The following is a 19,851-nucleotide window of genomic DNA, read 5'->3' as shown; positions in this document are numbered from 1 at the left end:
GAACTGCGACAATGACACCCGACAGACAACGACCCCACACCGACTGGACAAAGACAACAGACTAAATACACCAACACTAATGGAAACACAATAGGAAGAGGGCACTGATTGGTCAAACACACTGGGGAGGGGAAAGACACACAGGTGGACTAATCAGACATAACAAGACAGGGAAAACATACAGAAACACAAGACAAATAAAACAAAACCGAAACGTGACAGTTAGACGTTTATTTGTGTTTGAACGGCGAAAGCAACGCTTACCCAAGAAACTTTTGTGTGGCTCGCATTCTCTCTTTTTTTAAATCCCTAAAAGGTTTCATCCGCGCGGAAAATGACGATGCCACAGCCCGACATGACGTCATAGACTTTACTTTGGTAGTGTGCTCGTTTCTTCCGGAAAAGGCTTTTATTGTGAAAAGGTTTGGTCGTTGAGTGGGCGCGGCTTCGGAGTTGCCAGTCATCCGAGTCCTGCCGCGCGCGCACGCACACACGCGCGTCCACGCAGTAAGTCGCCGTCTTGATCTTTGCATGTTTCTGACGTCACGTGCTGCGCTGTGAGCACACGTGGCGGCTTTTTGTTTTGATTGGATTTGCTTTTCGGTGATCCGTCCTGTCACCTGATTGGCTGTCAAGTCTTGAGTGTCGCGTGCACGCGTGCTGCTCTGCAGAGGTGCGCGGGCTCGGCGGAAGCACTTTATTGATCTGATTGGACGCGCTCAAGGATCGATGCTTGTCATTCTTTTTGGAAAGCGTCTCCAGCTGTAGAGGCGACGGCGACAACGCGCCTGATTCGTGGACTCCTCATGTCCATCATCATGCGTGATGGCCTCAGATGTCCCCGACTTGAAGTGATGCATGTCCACAAGATGCAATGTTGGAACTGTGTGACGTCGCAGTGCAGAAAACGGTTAGAAATGAGGAACATGCAACGCGTGCATTCCGAACCCTTAAAAGTCAAGTCACCGCAGCGTGCATACTTTAAAAAACATTAAATAGAATAAAAATGACATTCGATTGAAATGTGTTGTTTTTTGGTTTCGTTTTTTGTTGCCGGTGCCAAGTGGAGCAACGCGAGTGTATTGACGTGCTAAGCTTGCGGGACGAAGAAAGTCGGAAAGTCATGAAGGGGTCAATTATGGAAACATTTTCAATGTCGCGTGTTTTTATGCAACGCGTCTTTTTCAGATCATCTTGTTTGATCTGCGGCGTCGCACAGTACATCCGAGCAAATTGTTAGCAGTGGCGTAGCTGAACTTGCATGCTTTTTTGGGGGGAGGGGGGGCGCTTTGAAGTCCACAAAACAAAACATGCAAACAATTAACATCCATTCCATCCAATTGTGCACACAAACAGTTTTGCAACATTCCAACATTTTCTTTTTTGTGTGCGTGTGCCCCGCGATTGGCTGGCGACCAGTTGAGGGTGACCCCGCCTCCCGTCCATTGGCAGCTGGGATAGGCTTCAGCATGCCCGCGACCCTCGTGAGGAGAAGCGCTTCCAAAAAGGGATGGATGGATGCTTTTCTTTCTTTCTTTCTTTTGAAGGACTTGTTCAGTCAGCCATCTTGTTTGTACTTGTGTTTAGAATTTCAGTGTGATTTTATTGTGTGAGGTGAAATCCAAAAGTGTTTGCCGTCGGCTGCTTTTCCTGCACGCCGTCTTGCTCTTCTGGCGTCACAGGCGCCCCGTTGACGTCTTTGGGTTTCCTTCTGGCCAACCAACCCTTGCCACAAACATTTGAACTCGAGATGTTCAATACCACGTTTTTGTTTTCCGGACGCATACCAGTACAAGGACGCAAGTCTTGAGTCGTCACTGACATCGATAACAAGTGTCGATACTGCTGGTAAATGTTGGGGGGGGGGGGGGGGCAATGACAGATCATTTGAAAGAAAGCGCTCGATATCCCAATATAGCATTTTTCCTTCAAATTGCATGAAATTAATGGCAATTTTCTAGTCTTCTCTTTCCGAGTTCCTGATTTTAAGAGCCACAAGATGGCAGCCAACATCGCCAGCAGTTCCAAATTAAATAGTCATATCCTAGCAAATCTAATATCTGAAACGTCAACAGTGACAATGAGCATTTTCAATATACGCTCAAATTAACCCTAAACTAAATAAATGAAGCTCTAGTCATCGGATTGATGTTGCTGCATTTGAATTCTTAAAAAATTAAAAAAAGGATACAAAATCGCTGTTTAGTGCAACTGTAGATGTTCTGAGTCTGACCTGATGATGATGATGATGATGATGATGATGATGATCCTTCCATTCTTCCTGCTGAGAGCGGCATAGACAGCTGATGACGTCAGAGCCGAGTACTCATGACTGGTCCTCCTTTTTGTCAAATTGTTGTCATTTCCTGAATCAGAGAAGCGCGCAGCCGATTTGTAGGCTGCCATCATTTACACTCGCGGTTTTATTTCAGATTCAAACGTTTCACTTGGTTGACACGCTAAGTTATCTTCTATGAGCTGCTGTATGAACTTTCGACCAGTAGAGGACGCTAACAAACTATAAAACAACTACAAGGGACGTGATCGATTGCCGTCCAAACTTTAAGTGGTTTTTCAAATAATTACTCACCAACCAGGCAGGGACGCAAGTTGAAACCTTTACTGCCGATTCAACATTTCACTGTCGTCAATAAAGGCTTTTGCTTCCCCTCTTAGTTTGCAGGCGCTCCGAGTTAGTCCATTTCAAATTCAAAGCAAAATCAGTCTTCTTCTCTAAGTCATCATTTTGTGATGCATAGCGCCAACTACTGTACAGGAGGGACAACGCAGTCAACAGGCAAAATTGGGTGCGCTACCCTGGCCGGTCCTAAATACGTCACAAGTACCTGTGCTGCAGATGTGAAAGTGGCGCCGCGTAGAGGCCACAAGCAAAATGTTGCTTGTTGTTTGTGTTGGTCAGAAGGCTGTTGCAGCAGCACCAGGATATGCGCGCGCGCGTGCACGCACACACACGAAGGCCGCAAGTCGTCGTATAGGACGAGAAGACGCATCATCGAGAGGACAAAAAGGTGTGACAGACGTGAACCAATCACAAAGCGGCACGCCCAACGAGAGCATGTCAAATCTGAACAATGTTGTTGTTTGTGTTCAGCGCAGGAACGCAGGAGCGCCACCTAGCCGACGGCACGGGAAGCACGCGCGACCTGAAGACGTCTCGTTTTCTGTTGTCCTAGAGAGGTCAAAGGTGGGCAGACAAGATGAAGCGAGGTGAGTCACGCCGCCGCCACACGTGAGCCGACCATCAGCGGGCGGGGCCTCAAAGTCTTTGTCCTGGCCCGTCCCAGCCGTGTACTCTGTGGAGATCAAAGTGGAGCGGGACAAGACCACGGGACAAACGCGCATCCTGTCCTCGCACACCAAACTTCCCGTCGACTGCTCTCGCGGGGGGGTCAAAGTTTACGAGGACGAGCAGAAAGGTAAAGTCCTGCTGTCGTGTTGGCGTCACGCGCAGTCGTTGAGAGAGAGAGTTTGGCTAACTCGGTTTCAGCAGGGTAACAACATGGCGTCCACATGACATACGGATGCCATCTTATTACTACGCTGTGATTGGTCAACTGCTGGTCACATGACGTACGGATGCCGTGTCGATGTCGATGGCGGCGCCCCCTTGCAGAGGTGGGAGGAAGCGCAAGTCTGTATTTTTATCAACAGCGCACCCGCGCCGTGGAGCAAATGGCGGCAAATCAGCGCAAGGCTCGCTGCGCGTCTGTTGGCCCATTTGGCCGACCGTTCGCTCTCAAGCTGGCCGCTCCGCCCGCCGCAGCCGACCCGTCGCAAGATCTGGTCCGATGCGGCGCGGCCTATTTCCTTCTAAACATGTCAACATGGCCACTCACAGCGGCGCAGACCTCCCTCTCGCAGATGCTGACTTGATCAACATGGCCGATTTTCACCAACATGACTTGCCAAAGTCAAACTGCCGCTTGTTGCGCGCCGCTTGTGCACGTTCGGCAGCTGGCAAACGTGCATTCGGGGTCGTTTGTTTGTTTTGAAAGCCGCCTGCAAATTTGTGGCCTTCCAAATGGAAACCTTTGCGCCGCTTTGACGTCGTTTGTGCTGATCCGTTGGTTGCTCGGTCCAATCCAGCGCTGCCTTGAGATCCCATCACTTCGTTTGGTTTGTGCCTGCGCGGCGGCATTCTACTGCCTCCTGGTGGCCGAGGCAGACACGTGAGAAGGAGGCGGAGCACAATGAAAGGAATGCCAACCGGAAATCAGGACGAGCAAACGGCTGAATTCTTTACATTCCGCTTAACGATGTTATTACGCGGCTTTACACGGTCAAAATCCTTTCGGGCGATCGGTTTGGAAAACACAACAATCGATCAGCGATTTCATTTAAAAACTTGGATGTTTACTCTACAGTCTTTGGGAACGAGCCCGACCCACAAATAGCGAAAAGCCGCATAGAATTGAAATGCATGTTGATAAACACGAAATATATCATGTGACGTCTTACCAGGTGGAGCCAATCAACGATCGGGCAAATTAAAACATTACAGACGATCATCGATTTTGCAAAGGATGATAAATATCATCCGATCCCGATCCAGCCAATCCGATCAGTGTAAAGTCTCGTTGTTACTCTGTCATGCCAGAGTGCAAAATTATACAGCAATTTATTTGTATTTTTAGGGATTAATGGCATTAGCATTCTTTGCAGTGGGAGGAGATGATTTGAGATGTGAGTGTTTTGACTTAGGAGCGTGGTCAAGCATGGAACAAATTCAATCTCAAGGCACCACTGAGTTCAGGTCCAAGTCAATCGGAGACTTTGGCAAGTGTTATTTGAGAAAGTCAGAAGTCTTAAATTGGTGAAGTCAAGTCATGTGACCCGAATGTCCCACCCGTGCCCCCTAGTGGTCCACGAGGTCAACGGCCAGGACGGCATCCATCTTCTCAGCGCCGCCGAGGTGGACGAGCTCATCCTCAAAGCCGACCAGGCGACGGCCCAGGAGGCGGCCCAGGAGGCGGCCCAGGAGGCGGCCCAGGAGGCGGCCCAGGAGGCGGCCCAGGAGGCGGCCCAGCAGGACGAGGCCGCCGAATCACACTCGGGCCAGGAAATCCCCATGGCGAATGCGAACGAGGCAGAGGTGGCGTTGGGCGAGCCTCGGGCCTCGCCCCGGGATCACAGCGTCCCCCGGGAGTCGGTCCCGGTCCTGGGTCACCACGCCGACGAGGTCCCGGGTCTGCGGGGCAGCGCGGAGGCGGAGCGGGTCCGCATCCGCGACGGGAAGACATCGCCGCAGGGAATGGGGGCGGAGCCCGATGCGGCCGCACCCCCGCCAACCTCCGCTCCCATGCAGGACAAGCGCCAATCAGCGGGGGGCGCTGTCGCCACCGCAGCCAAAGACAAAAAAGCCTGCAAGTGCTGCAGCGTGATGTGAGCCTGCAGGGGGCGCCACAGACAACAAGCGCTGGTTTTATTTTTTTCAACCGCCCGCCCGTTATTTCCTGATCCTTCCGTCTTGAAATTTGAAAGTTGAGCTGGCTTGGCGCCAACACGGCGAGCCCAAGTACCGCCCACTTTTACCTTTGAAATTCGTGCCACGTTCGTTGCAGTTTTCCCTCAAGTCAAGTCAAATGTCTTTCATTTCTTTTATTCTTTAAAGGGATAGTTTGTGTTTTTGGACATGGATCTGTTTGGCATCCTCACCTAAAGACTGACTTTTACCGCTGAAGCGGTTTGAGATGAAAGTAGTCCGGCAAGTTGGCTGCGTTTTTCTTCTACAAACCATTTGTGTTCAAAAGTGTGATACATTTGCATCACAAAACCGCACATTAGAAAAAGGTCCGACTCCATTACCGCCGGGCACTACTTTTCTGTTCGTATCACTGCGCGGCGCGCTGCAATCCAGCTGACAGACGCCGTAAATGCAACTGAAAACTCACAATAACATGACGACGACGACGACGTCAAGGAAGAATCTTTATAACCCGAATATACTGATGCCAAAATTGGTCCGAGGGAATTCGAACGGGCAGGAATAGAAAAGTAAAGTAAAGCACAATCATTTGGTGATCTAACCTCCAACCCTTAATGCAGAGTGTGTTTGGTATGACACAGCCAGGGATTGAACCCACAACCTCCCAGTCTCAGGGTAGACACTCTACCACGAGGCACACGCTTAATGACACACACTTCCGTTTTTAAACTATATCTGTATGTTGTCATCACATAATTAATACATTCATTTAGAATACAATAAATCAGTTTCCAAGTCATCGATCTTGACTTACTTTCTATTGTAGCCAATTTCATTGGTTGTTTGGCTAACCCAGAAATGGGTTAGCCCGTAACCACCCGGAATGGTTAACGTCTGACCAATCGATTGGTTAATCAAGCCAATATGAGCTTAACCTACTAGTCTTTTTTTTAAACTAATCTATTTTTAGAGTGTGACTTTTTTTCTAATGTGCAGTTTTGTGATGCAAATTGATGTCTCTCTGAACACAAATTGTTTTGAGAAGAAAAACGCTTTATTTGCGTGCACATCACCGTCGGTGAGGATGCCGTCAACATGGCATGTCCAAAAATCCCAACTTCAATAATTGGGCTTGTCAATAATGAAATACGACCTTTTGGCAAGTACATTTAATATGATTTTGTTGGATTTCCATGAAAATGATGATTGGACATTTGCACTTTTCATTTTTGTTTCAGCTCATCTGCAAACGTCCGTTTTTGCTTGCGATGCTCAAATGTTGTGCCTGCTTTCAGTGGCAAATTAGCATTAGCATTAGCACGTGATGCATGTCAGTCCACAAGCGCGCCGAATGCACTAACGCAATTTATTCCCATTCTGGTCCTGAAAGATGGAAATGGCGAGCGTTGGCATGAACGAGAGCAACCTTTCACAAAAAAACACAAAATGCGCTTTTCGTTTTTGCACTTTTTCTTCTTCAAATGTACTCTTTGGATCCCTTTAAAGAAGTCATGTGATCATTTCTGCGTTGTATTACTTGGCAATGAATATTTGATTGCAATTTGTGAAATAAAAGCACATTGCACGTCGAATGAGTCGAGTGTATGGAAAAGGAGCTTCTAAAATGAAATCTGTGCCGAAGGCGACCAGTCAGTTGACAAGCACAACCTCGTGGGCAGCCGAAGCCCGCGTGAAAGATGTGACCCGCTGGCCCCGTGACGTCACCACCAAGATGGCGTCCAAAGGTCACTTGTGGTCCCGAGGAGGTCGCACAAAGCGCCCGGCCGACTTTGTGCGGCTAGCAGCTAGCCGTCTGTCAGCATGCTAAGCTAGGCGAATTGGAGGCCCAAATCCAAACTGATGACGAGTTGGCAGCCGATAATGTGGCCGGCGCACCGATTGAGGAACGCATGCGAGCAGATCACATAAGAAAAGTCACAGGCTGGCACACGCCGTTCAAAAGTTTAGGGTCACCAAGAAATGAAAGAAAAGATGAAGGTCACTTTCAACTGGTCCCAAATACAATCCGTGCATTGTTAACGTGCTCCATCTTGTTTTTTTTGCTGCAATGTGGACATGGTTGTATCGAGGCCACTTGAGTTCCAGCCAGTGTTGTAAAGAGCGAATATCAGATTTGACCCGGGTGGGAAAGAAACGGCGAATGTCTCCCCAAAACAACTTTTGTGCAGAGCAGAAGAGTCCCAGGACCGAAAACACAGACGGAAGAGGAACGAACGCGTGTCAATCAATCAATCATTAACAAAAATTTGACAAATCCTCACTGCTGCTGTTGAAATGCGGGGGCGGGGCCTTGGGCAGGGGGCGGAGCCGGAGGGGAGGAGGGAAGGTGACGTTTGCGAGGTCGTCGCTCACTTGCTCGCTCCATTTTTCTTCAACAAGGTCCAACTGGCTCAGGTAAGACTTCCACTTCTCAAATGTTAGCAAGCTATGGCTAGAAGCGTTAGCGTTAGCATTAGCATTAGCACCAGCTGCAGTCTACTCGCTTTGTGTTGAACTGTGACCCGCTGTCAGTTGACGTAGGCCGGCTCCTTGCCACCTTATCAGCTGACAGCAGAGTGGGCGGGGCTACTGCACTCGCCTTATCTGCTGGGCTGCACATGTAAACGAAGGCTAACGCTAACGCTAACGCTTGTGTCTGAAGTCAATGGCAAAAGTTTTGATGGCAGAAAAACCGTGCATGCGTCACGGCATGCTGTCAAGTTGCACGCCGCCATTGACTGGCCTCCGTTGTCTCCAGAGGGACGTCCCCGCAGCCGTGGTCCTCGTAAGGCCCCTTTTGCCGCCGGCTGAGAGGTGCTTGTGACTGCCCAGTTTCCATTGTGGCACCTTCGTGCGCCCAACGTCGCCATGGACAACCTTCCCAGGAGGTGGCTACTGAAGCCTCTGTCCCCCCCGCTGCAGCAATGCGACCTGCGCAGCATGACGGGTCCGAGCAGAGGCGAAGACGACTTGTTGGCCGCCGTCCGGGCCCGCCGGGTCATGGTTTGGCAGGACGGGCCCGACAGCGGCGACGAGCGGCACCCCGGCAGTCCCGGCAGTCCCGGCAGTCCCGGCGGCGGCTCAGGATCCCACTGCGGGTTCTACTCCTTCGTGGAAGACCCGAGGAGTCCCGAAGCCGAGCTGAATGAGGAGTGGATGGCGTCGCCGCAGCGGCAGCTTCGTCTGGCCACCCTCAAGGAGGAAAAGGCCTTTAAAGTGCAGACCTACACCAGCGGCAAGACACCAGAGAGCTTGTTTCCCGACTCCGGGTCACAGTACCAAGTCCCGCAGGAAAACCACTGTCAAGTCTTTGGGGAGGAAGAAGAGAAGCAACTGAGGAAGGAAATCATCCAAAAACAAGCCCCCAAGAAGAAGAATGTGCCGGAGACGCCGGATTGGAGTCCGTCTCCAAGTACGCTTTCAAAAGGCTTCAGTTTGAGCTACGGCGCTGTCAGACTCGAACCCCCTTGCCCCGTAGACCCTGGGACAATCGACAGGGCTCAGATTGACTTTGGCGCAGCTCGGCAGCAGTTCCTGAATCTGGAGCAGGACAAGCGGAATGTCCTTGTCGACCCCAGGAGGTCGCGTGTGTCCCGCGAGATGGCGCGAGAGGACGCAACGTGTTCCGAATCCGGCAAAGTTCAAACCTCAACTGAGGCTGAGCGGAGGCCAAGTCCGAGCGGAATGAGGAACGAGCCGGACTTGGCGGGGGAGGTGTGCGGATGCTCCATCAGCGCCAACGGCGTGTTTGATGACGGAATTGTGAACGGGAAGTCCGACCAGCGCGACGAGACCCCCATTGAGAAGGAGATCCGCTTAGTCCAAGAACGTGAGGAAAACCTGCACGACGAGACCCCCATTGAGAAGGAGATCCGCTTAGTCCAAGAACGTGAGGAAAACCTGCGACGCGCACGAGGCCTGAAGCACCCTGGCGGATTCTCAGACATGGTGGAGATTCAAACCAAGCGTGTGCCGTCGCCGCTAATTCCTCACAAGGCCAAAGACAAGAACCACGTGAGCTTCATCATTCAGCAGCAAAACCACGAGGGGGACGTCCGTCAGCGGGTTCTCGAACCGGCAGAAGCGCTTCGAGGCACAAAGAATCACTGCCGGGAAGATCTGCACGCCCAGGAGGTCTTTTTGTCCCCTTGCTGTCCTCATCGACACGCGGAAGAAACCTCCCCGTCCCCGTCCCCGGCCCCTCAGCATGTCCCGTCGCGGACCAGAACTCCTTCTTGGCGGGCCAACCAGGACTCCAACGGCCTGCAGAGCAGAAAAAGCAGCGGCCCCGATTTCATCGAGAAGGAGATCGAAGACGCACTGCGACGAGAGCGGGAGCTTCAGGAGTCCAGATGGTCTCGACCCGAGTCCTTGGCATCGAGCGGGTCCGGGGACTCCAGAGGGTCCAAAGGGGAGTTGAGGGAGTCCAGCCTCGTTTCTGCAGACGCGTCAAAGGTGACCGCCAAGCAGTTTTACCCCAACGACATTTCAGGTGTGTTCCAAAGTCTTCTTTCTCTTTTGCATGAATTCTTCTTTTCCCAACACGAAGCAAAAAACGTCCTTCATTGATCACATGACATGACATGACCTCAATTACGGCTCGTAATCGGACTTCAGCAGTCCGAGTTCAATTGCAAACAATCAGTAACCAAATGAGAGGCGGACCAAAGTCCTGCGCAAATGAGCTCCTCTTTTGTCTAATGAATAACCGCTGAGCAAGACGTCCCGGGATAAACGCTGAGTCGTGGCGTCCCGGGATAAACGCTGAGTCATGGCGTGCCATCAGTGATCCTGATCATCTGGCTTCCCTCCAAAGGCCTGACGGGGGCGCTGCTGAGGGACTTTGAGGAGCCACGAGAGAGACTCGGGATGGACGAGAGCTGCGTGAGTGCAAGTTGAAAAACAGCAAGGAGAACTTTTCTCCAGCACCGGCCTCACTTCCTGTCCGCTTGTCTTTCAGTACGCTGGAATCCGACCCGTCGACGACATCAACAACCAGGTGAGGGTTGACCATCAAGCGCTCACTTCGGGACACTCGCTTTTCTTTCGTCTTCCCAAAATGGGGACGGAGGCCGAATGTGACTTGCGTCCTTGTCAAGTGGTCTGAAAGTCCTTTTGTGCACGCAAGTCTTTCGGAAGACGAGCAGCGTCGGTCTTCGCCGAATTAGCGGAACCCGTGGTCACATTTCCAGCAAGCGGCCAGTGAGCCGCTCACATCTGGCAGCATCTGTCTTGCGGTCTGCGTGCTCGGCGAGGACCCTCAGCGGGCGTCCATCTGGTTTACGCAGGCGCAGACACTATTGGCCGATGCGGCCCCCGGTCCCGCCGGTCCTGCCGGTCCTGCCGGTCCCGCCGGTCCGTGGCTGCCTTCTTAATGGAGACACTTCTCAAAAGAGGCGTCACTTGAAGTCAAACAGCTGCAAAGACACAGAATTGATGCGCGGCAGTCTGTGTCATGCTTAGCTTAGCATCGGCTAGCTGTAAGACTTGGACACGGACCCGGCCGGGGCTGATGTCAGGAGGTGCGTCCGTCGTGACCACGTGGAGACACCTTGTGTTTCCGCCTGCCCGCCTCCGGCAACGCCAACCTGGATCCTTCTTGTTACCGCGGCAACTGGAGGCGTGGCACCGATGTGGCAGATGGCGATGCGTGACACGTTTGCAAGACGAGGAATATCGTTCCTAATAACAAGACAAGTGAGGGACGGCGTCGCCTGCTTTTGGGCCTGACCGGTGACTGACGGTGCCAAAGTGTCAAAAAAAAGTGTTCCGTCTCAGATGTGTTGAGCGGGGATGGCCCCCCCGAACACAAGGGGGGTCCGACCGGCGGTGCCGCGAGGGAACGTTTGACGTTTTTGTCCAAATGTGTTTGCAGGTTGTGGAATCAACTCGAGTGATTTGCCATAAAAACCAGCGGGCGCTCCGCTGGGAGGCGGGACTCTTCGCCAACCAGCTGCACCAGTGAGACCAGCAGGGGCAGCAGCACATCTGGAGCCGGTCCACAAACGCACCTCTGGCATGCGCGACGAGGGGCCTCATCCAGTTTGTGTGGGGGGAGCGTGCCGATCGCCATGGCGTGAAATGAAGATGATGACGACGATGATGACGATGATGACGATGATGACGATGATGAAGATGATGACGATGATGACGATGATGACGATGATGACGATGATGACGATGATGAAGCTCCGCGTGGTCCGTTTGTTCTATTCTAAAAAGCGCTTCTGCTCCTGCTCACTGTTGCTATGGCAACGTGCTGCTTGGCCTGCAGCAAGTGTGTGTGTGTGTGCGTGCGCGCTCCTTATCTCCATCAACACGGTTTCCATGGATACCGATGCGTGACGAGCCGCGAGGTCCAGGACGCGAAGCGGCGTCCGGTCTCGCCGTCGTTCAGGACTTGCAAACGAATCTGGTTGCTTTTTGCAGAGGAGCCAAAAAACATGCTTTTGATTTGAAAGCCGTTTTATTCGTCATGCAGCTTTTCTTCACATTCCATCATCAAGTTTTGCACAATGAACGTTTCGTCGTGTCGCCGAGCAGCGCATGTCAGGTTGGGGTCGTGCGGATTTTCCTCGAGCTCAGGTGGCGTTTGCCAAAAGTGGGCGTGATCCGAGACGAAAGTTGGGAAAGGTCTGCGTTACGCGAGCGCCGCCATTGGCTGGCCGCCGGCAGGACGGACGGACGGACGGACGGACGGACGGACGCACCGCTTGCTTTTAGTTCTCCGTCGGGACGGCTCGCGAAATCAAACCGGACCGAATTTGGAGACGGCAAAGTCAACCAATCAGTATCGGCGGCGCAGGTACGAGCTGATCCAGAGTCCCGTCTGAATGTAAACTTAAGAACAATCGACGACCGACACGTCTTGTTTGGGTTAGGAGAGTTTGTTGAAGTTGCAATTGTTGGGTTTTGTGAGCAAAGACGACGTCAGCGGCCGCGCGTGTTTTGTTGCTACAACAACAAAAGCACATGGACAGAACTCGTCCAAATGAGGGTCCGAGTGTTAATGAGTGAAGCGAAAAGGCTCAAGATCCAAATTTGGAGTCTTTTGTGCTCGTTATCGTGTCCGCCCGAGTTGTTTTTAATGAGCTACTTCCTGTATCTTCCAAGCTCCGCCCCTTCCTGACATTGCTTGATGTGGTTTCGTCAACATTAGCATTTTGTCACACAAACGCACACATGCTTTAGCATCACCACGGCAACACAGTTGAGATCATAAGACGCACACGTCGACGCGGCCGCCATGTTGGATGTGGCGCGTCCGCTCTTTGAATGTGATGATTCCAAACGCTGACGATACACGCAAGCAGAAAATCAATTGCTGAGCGTTCACAGCTGCAACGTTGCAACATTTTCAAACGGCTGAACGTCCTCAAATGGAAAATAAAAGAGAGCTCGTGTTGACATTTTTTTGGTGCCTGCTTTTGATACTTGGTGACTGAAATCAATGCAAGTGGGAATTAACTCATTGACTGGCAGCCATTTTGACTGAAGCAATCCCCTTCACTCCCGGCTGTTTGACTGGAGATTCTATTGCTCCAAAAACATGATTAGAGTCTCTTCTTTCGGCAGGAAGAAAAAGAAGATATTTCTATCTGTTTCCGTTTTGCAGCAATTAGCATTCGAAAATAGCTAAGTTTCATCATTATCCACAAATGTGTTTGAAAAGCGCTTTTTGCAAGACGGCCATGGTTGATCTCTTAAACTGCTGCCACCTGCTGGCCGTATGTGTAATAACTACCATTTCTTCAACCGTTCTTTGCAGTTGTTCTGTATGCTTAAAAAACATATCTATATTTTTAAACATATAAATACGTCTTTGGGACACTTGAAACATTAAAAATCGAACGTATTTTCACGTTTTGGGGAGCAAATTTGTTCATATCAATCGCCAGAGACATTTCTTTGGTGAGTTATCAAAATGATGAAAAAGTTAGCGTGTCGAGCGCCTTTGAGTGTTTACGTTTCGGATTGCATCAGAACGGAGCGTCAAACGAGGAAACGTGTCAATTTGTCATGATTGCGATCTCTGACGGTTTGGATGTCCAAATCCAACATGGCGGCGACGTCCACGAGCGATTCCGCGCTCGCATACGGATGGATGTGCCCCGCCCCCTGCTCAACAAAGCGGCCAATGAGAATCAATGGATGAATTGAGGCCTCCAAAATGGAGGAGTTGTCCAAAACTAATCCTTCATTCTGCGGCCTTGGAAACTCCTGAGCTGGTTCTCCTGGTTGGTCAGTTGAGCGTCTCGCTCCAGAAGAACCAGCGCCGTCTTGCGCCTCGTGGCCATTTCCTTGCGCTGCGCATCCGTCAACACCTGCAATTGCGTCGGGGGTTCCGAGGCGCCGGCCCGCCGCGGCCGGAAGCTGCTGCCGCAGGCGGCCGGGTCTCCTGGCGGCGGGCCGTTGGGCTCGTAGGCGTGCCGCGGCTCGGCCCACTCCCAGGGACTGGCCGGGGTTTGGGCCAGAGGGCGGTGCGAGCCGTGGGCGTCCGCCGTGACGACGGCTTGGCGCTGCTTGTCGCCGGCCGGCCGGTAGCGCGGCGCTGGGGCGGCTGAGGCGGCTGAGGAGCCCGAGCAAGCCGAGGCGCTTTCTAAGGCGTTTCCCACCGAGGACGGGGAGGCCAGCAGGCCTTGCTGCTTGGACATGGCGACCACCTGAACCAGTCGCGGCTGGTTGGCCGCCACGCGAGCCGCCGCCTCGCCGCCGGTCTTCTCCCGAATAGCCGACCACTTGGCACGGGCTACGGAGCTCTTGGGCGAAACCGGAGGCGGTCCCGCTTCAGGGATCTGCGGCGGTCTGGGCGTGGCCACGGCTTTGGCCGCTCCCGGGGGAGGGGTCGGCCCGCGATTGCAGGCGGCGGGCTGGTAGATGAGACCGGGAGAACCTCCATCGTCTGTCGCCGCCTCGGAGCCGTCTTCGGAGCCGTGCCCGTTCTGGTCCCGCGCGCCGTGGGCCCGCATCTGCGCGGACCTCTGCTTCCATTCTGACAAGAGACGCTGTGACGAAACCGGGTCCACGGGGACGTGGACCGTCTTCAGACGTCGCTGGACGGGCTGGACCGGCTGGACCGGCTGGACGGGCGGGACCGGAGCAGGCGCTCCGTCGCTGACGCTGATGCTGCTTCGGGGCAAAGTGTTGCCGAAGGTCAGCATGGTCTCCTTGGCCATGGGGCTCCGCGGGGCCATGAGCTCAACATCGACGCTGGCCCTCTTCAGGCTCGCCACGGAGGCGGCCTCCCTCTGGATGGCGTCCAAGGGCCCCGGGGCCGCCGCTATCTCGTCATTGCTCTCGGAGGCCGAGGCGGGGCCCTTGTTGTAGACCGACTCGTGGCCTCGCTCGGTCAGCGCTCGCAAAGGGTCCTCCAGGCTGGGCGCAGGGGGCGGGGCTAGGGCCACGTCGGAGGGCTTGAAGTTGGCCACCGCGTGAAAAGCCTGCGGGAGAACGGACACTTTCAAATCCGCGGCGATCTTCACGGCGGCAACATTAGTTTGGGCTCACCAGGTAGGCGGCGATGAAGGCCCCGATCAAGAAGCCCACGTAGATGTCGACGGGGTGGCTGCGGTGCTGCGTGATCTGAGTCAGGCCGCTGAGCGCGGCGGCGATGGCGAACACGAACACCAAGACGGGCTTCAGCAACTTGGTGCTGTCGGAAATGGTGGAGTTGAAATACATCTGCCGGGGAGGGACGCACACGAGCGAGCCGTTAGCTTCTTCTCACCCGGCTTGGCTAGCGCGCTAATGCTAATCGCGCGCTAATGCTCGGGCTCAAGATCTGCGTCTCTTCTTTCACTTTCTGCTTGAAGCCCTCTTTTCTCGTCCCCGTTAGCTCGTCATGTCTTTGTTGTCGTCGGGTCTCGTCAGGCCTGCTCCTCTTGCCGCCGCTCGGCCGTCTCCGTTGTCAGTTGTCTCATTTTCTTCCATCTGGGGTCAATATGTCGCCAGACTTTCTTTTTGGGACTTTGACCCCGCCTCCGTTTGGCTTTTTTGTTGCGGCCTTGTCCTTCCTGACTGGCTGGGAAAACCGGCCACTCGTCATCGATTTCAGCAGAGGAGACATTTTCAAGCCAAGAAGACTTTTGGCTTCAAAGTGACCCCCCCCTCAACTTTTGTGCCGTCCCGTGATCACCTGCCTGTCTTTTGCCGGCACTTCAACATATTGAGGAAGCCTAACATGACGGGAGCGGCGGGAACAAAAGCCGTGAACGAAATCCAAACAAGCTGACGGGATAACGAGGCCCCAGCGGCCGGAGAGAGCCGATTGGCTGGGACGAGGAGCAGGCTCGACGAAACGAGGACATGACGAGCAAACAGGAGACAAAGAAAAACAGCAGATTAAGCAAAAGGTGACCAAAAAGGACGGCGATGGTGACGTACGGGAAAGACGCGTCACCGACGTACTTACGGAAACGTACACTGCGGCAAAAGCGGACAGAGTCGCATGCTGGGACGGGAACGTTTTCCTGTGCAGGCGCAAAAGAGGAGGAGCAATCAGTGGCTGAAGGGAATGCGGCGGCGGCGGCGGGGCGGGGCGCACCTGGCGGCGGCGATGGCGTGCTGGTCGTGCCCGGAGCAGATGTCTTTGGTGACGTAGGCGTTGGCGTCGCAGGACACGTGGCTGTAGTTGGGCTTGCAGACGGTGAGGAAGAAGGGGGCGTGGTAACCCGTCGACAGCTGGATGACGTCGGTGACCAGCGCCGTCGCGCACAGGCCGAACACGTGCACGCCTGGCATGGCGACGCCCACCCCGACCCCACCCGCCGGGGAGGAGGGAGAACGGCTCCGTTAGGCCGATCCAGCCGATCACATTGTTGAATTCCTCGGACGGATGATTGCGTCAATAACGAAACAGTCCGCGACGGATCAATCATGAAGAGCCGATCGAGCGCTCGAACCGTTTTGGTCAAAGTGCTTGCGAGGCCTTTCGATGAAAGCGGAATTCAAGCCAAAAAGAGGACCAAAAATGCCAAAGTAAAAGACACGTAAATGAATAAAAACGGATATAAAAATATCATTCCAAAATTCAACACCAAAAAATAATATTAAAAAAACTGAAAAGACACATTTGGGCCCGCCCCCTCATTTGAATAACATTTCTTGATGCATTTCATGCTGACATTGCATCATGAAATAAATAAATAAATGAGAGCAGAGCCATTTTTTCATTTCAATCTATTGAGATGTTTATTTTTTTTATGAAGTTCCACATTGACTTTTAAAATGTATTTTTTTTTTGAATCTCATTTTTATTTGCATATTCCTTTTTACTTGTATTTTTTGCTTATACATTTGTTTTTATTTCCATTTATATATACTTAATTTTTGAATATTATTATTGACATCCGTTTTTATTTGACTTGTATTTATTGATTGATTATTTTGGCAATTTTGTTCCTCCGTAGTCGAACCCCGGTATTCAGCTGCTCAAGGCTTGGGAAGCGACCAATCACGAGAGTCGACTCGAACCCCGACCAGAGTCATTTGTTTTGTGAATAGGACGTTACGAGGCAGCAAACTGCGGGTGCAAATGAACAGGTGCGATCGTCGTGGTTTCGTGACCAGCCTGATGACGTAATGGCGGCTACTCTCGGTCTTAAGGAAACAAATATGAAATTGAGTCCTGAAAGGGATTACCGATGAGCAGAAGAAAAAACTCTACATCAACAAAGCAAGCCAAGCGGAGCTGCTTGTTCGTTTTTTGCCAGGTGGTCCGGCACGTGTGCAAAACGCGAAGGCTCGTACCCACAAAGCGGACGGTCCTCCTCAGGAAGGAGTTGAAGTTGCAGCCTCCCGCGTTGATGCTGCCTTCCGCTCGCCGGACTTTGGTTCGGGACTGCAGAAGGTAGACCAAGGCCTCCACCAGCATGATCTGCCGCGCACAAAAACGCAACGTCAGCATGGGAGCAGGACCGGAGCAGGACCGGAGCAGGACCGGAGCGGGACCGGAGCGGGACCGGAGCGGGACCGGAGCGGGACCGGAGGCGGCCGGCGGGTACCGAGGCGGCCGGGCCGGCGAAGGCCAGGCTGAGCAGCATGAGCAGCGGAATCATTTCGTCGCCTCCGTCCACGTAAGGTTTGCTGAGATGGCGGTCGTGACAGCGGAACCCGAGTCGCGGAGGCCGCAGCACGTCCGTCAACTCCAGGAAGTAAAGCGACACCATGGACGACGCCACGATGGGGAGCTGCGCGACAACGACAGCGACAAGCCAGCCGGGTCAACTCCCTGCGCGTGGGCGCGTGCGTGCGTGGGTGCGTGGCGCGCGCGCGTACCTCCACAAAGTAGAAACACGGCAACAGCGTCAAGCTGTCCTTGGACCATTTTTTCTTCATCTTCTCCGACGGCGAACTCATCATCATCCTGAAACACACGCAACATGGAAACGGCGCTTGCAAGGTGACGTCTTCTTTTCGTTATGACGCTTTTATTTGATGACGTCACGTGCACGGCAAACGGACGTGCGATACGCGCAGTGCACCGGTGACAGACGGCCAATAGAGGGCGCCACCAAGCGCACGTGGACAAAAGGCCAAAAGGGGAACCAGCCAAACAAACGCGCACGTGTCCCTGCGATTGGCCGTCCACCAGTTCAGGGTCGGGGTGTGACCCGCCTCCCGCCCGGAGACTGCCTGGGGCTGGCTCCGGGCGGGAGGATTCAAAAACTGGAGGAGCTGAATGCTTCAATTCCCGTCACGGCGGCCATTTCCTTCACACGTCACATCTATTTAACGATGTTAAATCCTTTGGCGGCACGTGTGCAGTAGCGTAAGAGCAAAATGCTGCTTCACCGCGTTTGCTTGGAACTGTCCCACCTGAGTTTGCATATCTCAGAGCCTTATTGGGTTTTTATTCCACTGGCCTTTCTCACCGGCACGGAACCCTTTGTGGACTTCCCAAGCAGTTGCGCAACTTCCAGCTTTCTTCTTGGATGGGAAAATTGGAGGAAGATACTCTGAACTCTTCGATGTGGTCGGGACCCGAACGGTCCGAGTCCAAGCGCGGCTCCGCTTCTGCTGCTCCGCTTGGACTCGGAGCATGCGGGCCTTCGGTCTGAATTGGCTCTTGGACTGCATTTCTTGGTCGCCATCGTGGCTTGGAGGAGGATTTGAAGTTGTTGACATGCCCCGCCCTCCTCTGCCTCCGATTGGCTCATCAAGGCCAAAAGTGAGCCAATCCAGTGGAGGCAGGCGGTACCAGCCAATTAGAGGCCGAGGAGGGTAGGCCGTGGCTGAACGTGCATCAGGGGGGATTTAGACGTGGGTATATACTTCATGCTGACTGAAAAAGAAGTGGGTACACCCGCGTATACCCTGGACGACATGGCGGCCTTTAGTGTGGGTTTCAGTGGGACACACACACACCATTTGCAAGCAACAAAATGGTGGCAAAAATCCTCAACAATAACGACTACTATAATATTGTTTAGGACCCCCCATGCAAGTGAGTTGCTCAGATGACATTTGCAGTAAAATGAGTGACCCCCCCCCCCCCCCCCCCCCCATGCAAGTGAGTTGCTCAGATGACATTTGCAGTAAAATGAGTGAACTGATCTCGTTTTTACTATTCGGCTCTAACATTTGAAATCCATTATTTTGGAAATAGGACTTGACAGCATGAGACATAAAACCAAGCTGGCATAAAAACGTGCTAAATAAAGTAATAATAATAATGGAACAAGTGTCTCCACCGTTTTGCTTATATGAAAATGAATCCGTTGTCATTTATATGCGCGCGCACTCACGCGCGCGCACAGACGCACACCGGCGAAAACTGGACCTCCGCATACATGTGGAAGGTATAAACACGTGTCATGTCATACAAGGTACATTGTTCAGGTTCGAGGAGGGGGGCGTGGCTCAGCGGCAGATAGTTTTGCAAAGAGAAACTAACGTGCGCTTTTAAGGGGACTGAGCACGACGCGCGTTGTCGCCATGCACGCGCACGCGCCAAATGGAAATACCCTGACGCAGACACGCCTCACCTGATCGCAGCTTCAACCGTCACCTCCAACACAGCGAGACAAAAGAAGGGACCGCCGTCGCCGCCGCCGTCCGCAGTGCTCGTCAAGAGGGAGATGCACGCTCCCGCGAGCTGCAGCGTCAAATGTGCGCGTGCCCGTGTGGGCTTACACGGTCAACCTCGCGATATCATTGCCGAGAGAGAGAGAGAGAGAGAGAGAGAGAGAGAGAGAGAGAGAGAGAGAGAGAGAGAGAGAGAGAGAAAAAACGCCGATGTGATCCATTCGATGAAATGTCGCAACGATTACATTTGAAATCCAAAACGATTGCATCTTTCGACATGAACAAATGACCTGGTGACGTCACGTCAGTGAGTGAGTGAGTGAGTGATTAAAAAAGGAGACAAACGGCTTCTGAGGTGTGAAAAAAGAAGAAGACAACAA

The 19,851-nt window shown here is 52.8% G+C and overlaps 3 protein-coding genes and 1 long non-coding RNA gene across 9 annotated transcripts; 2 read left to right on the top strand and 2 right to left on the bottom strand.

The window, feature by feature from the left end:
• Window positions 1-177: 177 nt before the first annotated feature.
• Window positions 178-3,125, bottom strand: LOC147166684 (uncharacterized). The gene is made up of 3 exons (XR_015096458.1): window positions 2,591-3,125; window positions 2,234-2,366; window positions 178-883 (listed from the first exon to the last, which is right to left on the bottom strand). It is a non-coding gene; the product is annotated as an uncharacterized LOC147166684 (long non-coding RNA).
• palm1a (paralemmin 1a) lies at window positions 406-7,038 on the top strand. 6 transcript variants are annotated; one of them, XM_086088905.1, is made up of 6 exons: window positions 413-507; window positions 1,420-1,848; window positions 2,921-3,029; window positions 3,118-3,228; window positions 3,306-3,437; window positions 4,881-7,038. In XM_086088905.1, exons 4-6 carry the CDS (start codon window positions 3,219-3,221, stop codon window positions 5,405-5,407), a joined length of 669 nt encoding a protein of 222 aa, XP_085945031.1. In that variant the 5' UTR covers window positions 413-507; window positions 1,420-1,848; window positions 2,921-3,029; window positions 3,118-3,218; the 3' UTR covers window positions 5,408-7,038. The 6 variants fall into 6 exon arrangements, with proteins under 6 accessions (XP_085945033.1, XP_085945030.1, XP_085945032.1 ...); XM_086088903.1 differs by having other exon boundaries at window positions 414-507; window positions 3,113-3,228; XM_086088907.1 differs by lacking the exon at window positions 1,420-1,848 and having other exon boundaries at window positions 406-507.
• Window positions 7,039-7,379: 341 nt separating this feature from the next.
• On the bottom strand, window positions 7,380-19,608 carry plppr3b (phospholipid phosphatase related 3b). Its single transcript, XM_086088877.1, has 8 exons — window positions 19,432-19,608; window positions 17,723-17,810; window positions 17,449-17,634; window positions 17,195-17,321; window positions 15,990-16,179; window positions 15,858-15,915; window positions 14,954-15,127; window positions 7,380-14,886 (listed from the first exon to the last, which is right to left on the bottom strand). Exons 2-8 carry the CDS (start codon window positions 17,807-17,809, stop codon window positions 13,636-13,638), a joined length of 2,073 nt encoding a protein of 690 aa, XP_085945003.1. The 5' UTR covers window position 17,810; window positions 19,432-19,608; the 3' UTR covers window positions 7,380-13,635.
• On the top strand, window positions 7,769-13,311 carry misp (mitotic spindle positioning). The gene is made up of 5 exons (XM_086088880.1): window positions 7,769-7,861; window positions 8,205-9,938; window positions 10,263-10,330; window positions 10,407-10,445; window positions 11,322-13,311. Exons 2-5 carry the CDS (start codon window positions 8,315-8,317, stop codon window positions 11,409-11,411), a joined length of 1,821 nt encoding a protein of 606 aa, XP_085945006.1. The 5' UTR covers window positions 7,769-7,861; window positions 8,205-8,314; the 3' UTR covers window positions 11,412-13,311.
• Window positions 19,609-19,851: the final 243 nt, after the last annotated feature.

Source organism: Leptonotus elevatus, chromosome 11 (assembly GCF_054856555.1).
Source record: "Leptonotus elevatus isolate MCC_2025b chromosome 11, RoL_Lele_1.0, whole genome shotgun sequence".
Lineage (NCBI taxonomy): Eukaryota > Metazoa > Chordata > Actinopteri > Syngnathiformes > Syngnathidae > Leptonotus > Leptonotus elevatus.
The sequence above is the reverse complement of the archived record's forward strand: the minus strand, read 5'-3'. Positions and strand labels throughout refer to the sequence as shown.

Bases quoted from the DNA above. Each gene is read 5' to 3' on its own strand.
- palm1a (XM_086088907.1), top strand. The intron at 3,438-4,880 runs GTAAAGTCCTGC...CGTGCCCCCTAG, and splicing joins TTACGAGGACGAGCAGAAAG to TGGTCCACGAGGTCAACGGC.
- plppr3b (XM_086088877.1), bottom strand. From the start codon at position 17,809: ATGATGATGAGTTCGCCGTCGGAGAAGATGAAGAAAAAATGGTCCAAG. The intron at 15,916-15,989 runs GTGCGCCCCGCC...GCGCCTGCACAG, and splicing joins CACGCCATCGCCGCCGCCAG to GAAAACGTTCCCGTCCCAGC. The intron at 15,128-15,857 runs GTAAGTACGTCG...CCTCCCCGGCAG, and splicing joins TTGCCGCAGTGTACGTTTCC to ATGTATTTCAACTCCACCAT.
- misp (XM_086088880.1), top strand. From the start codon at position 8,315: ATGGACAACCTTCCCAGGAGGTGGCTACTGAAGCCTCTGTCCCCCCCG. The intron at 9,939-10,262 runs GTGTGTTCCAAA...TTCCCTCCAAAG, and splicing joins TTACCCCAACGACATTTCAG to GCCTGACGGGGGCGCTGCTG. The intron at 10,331-10,406 runs GTGAGTGCAAGT...CTTGTCTTTCAG, and splicing joins TCGGGATGGACGAGAGCTGC to TACGCTGGAATCCGACCCGT.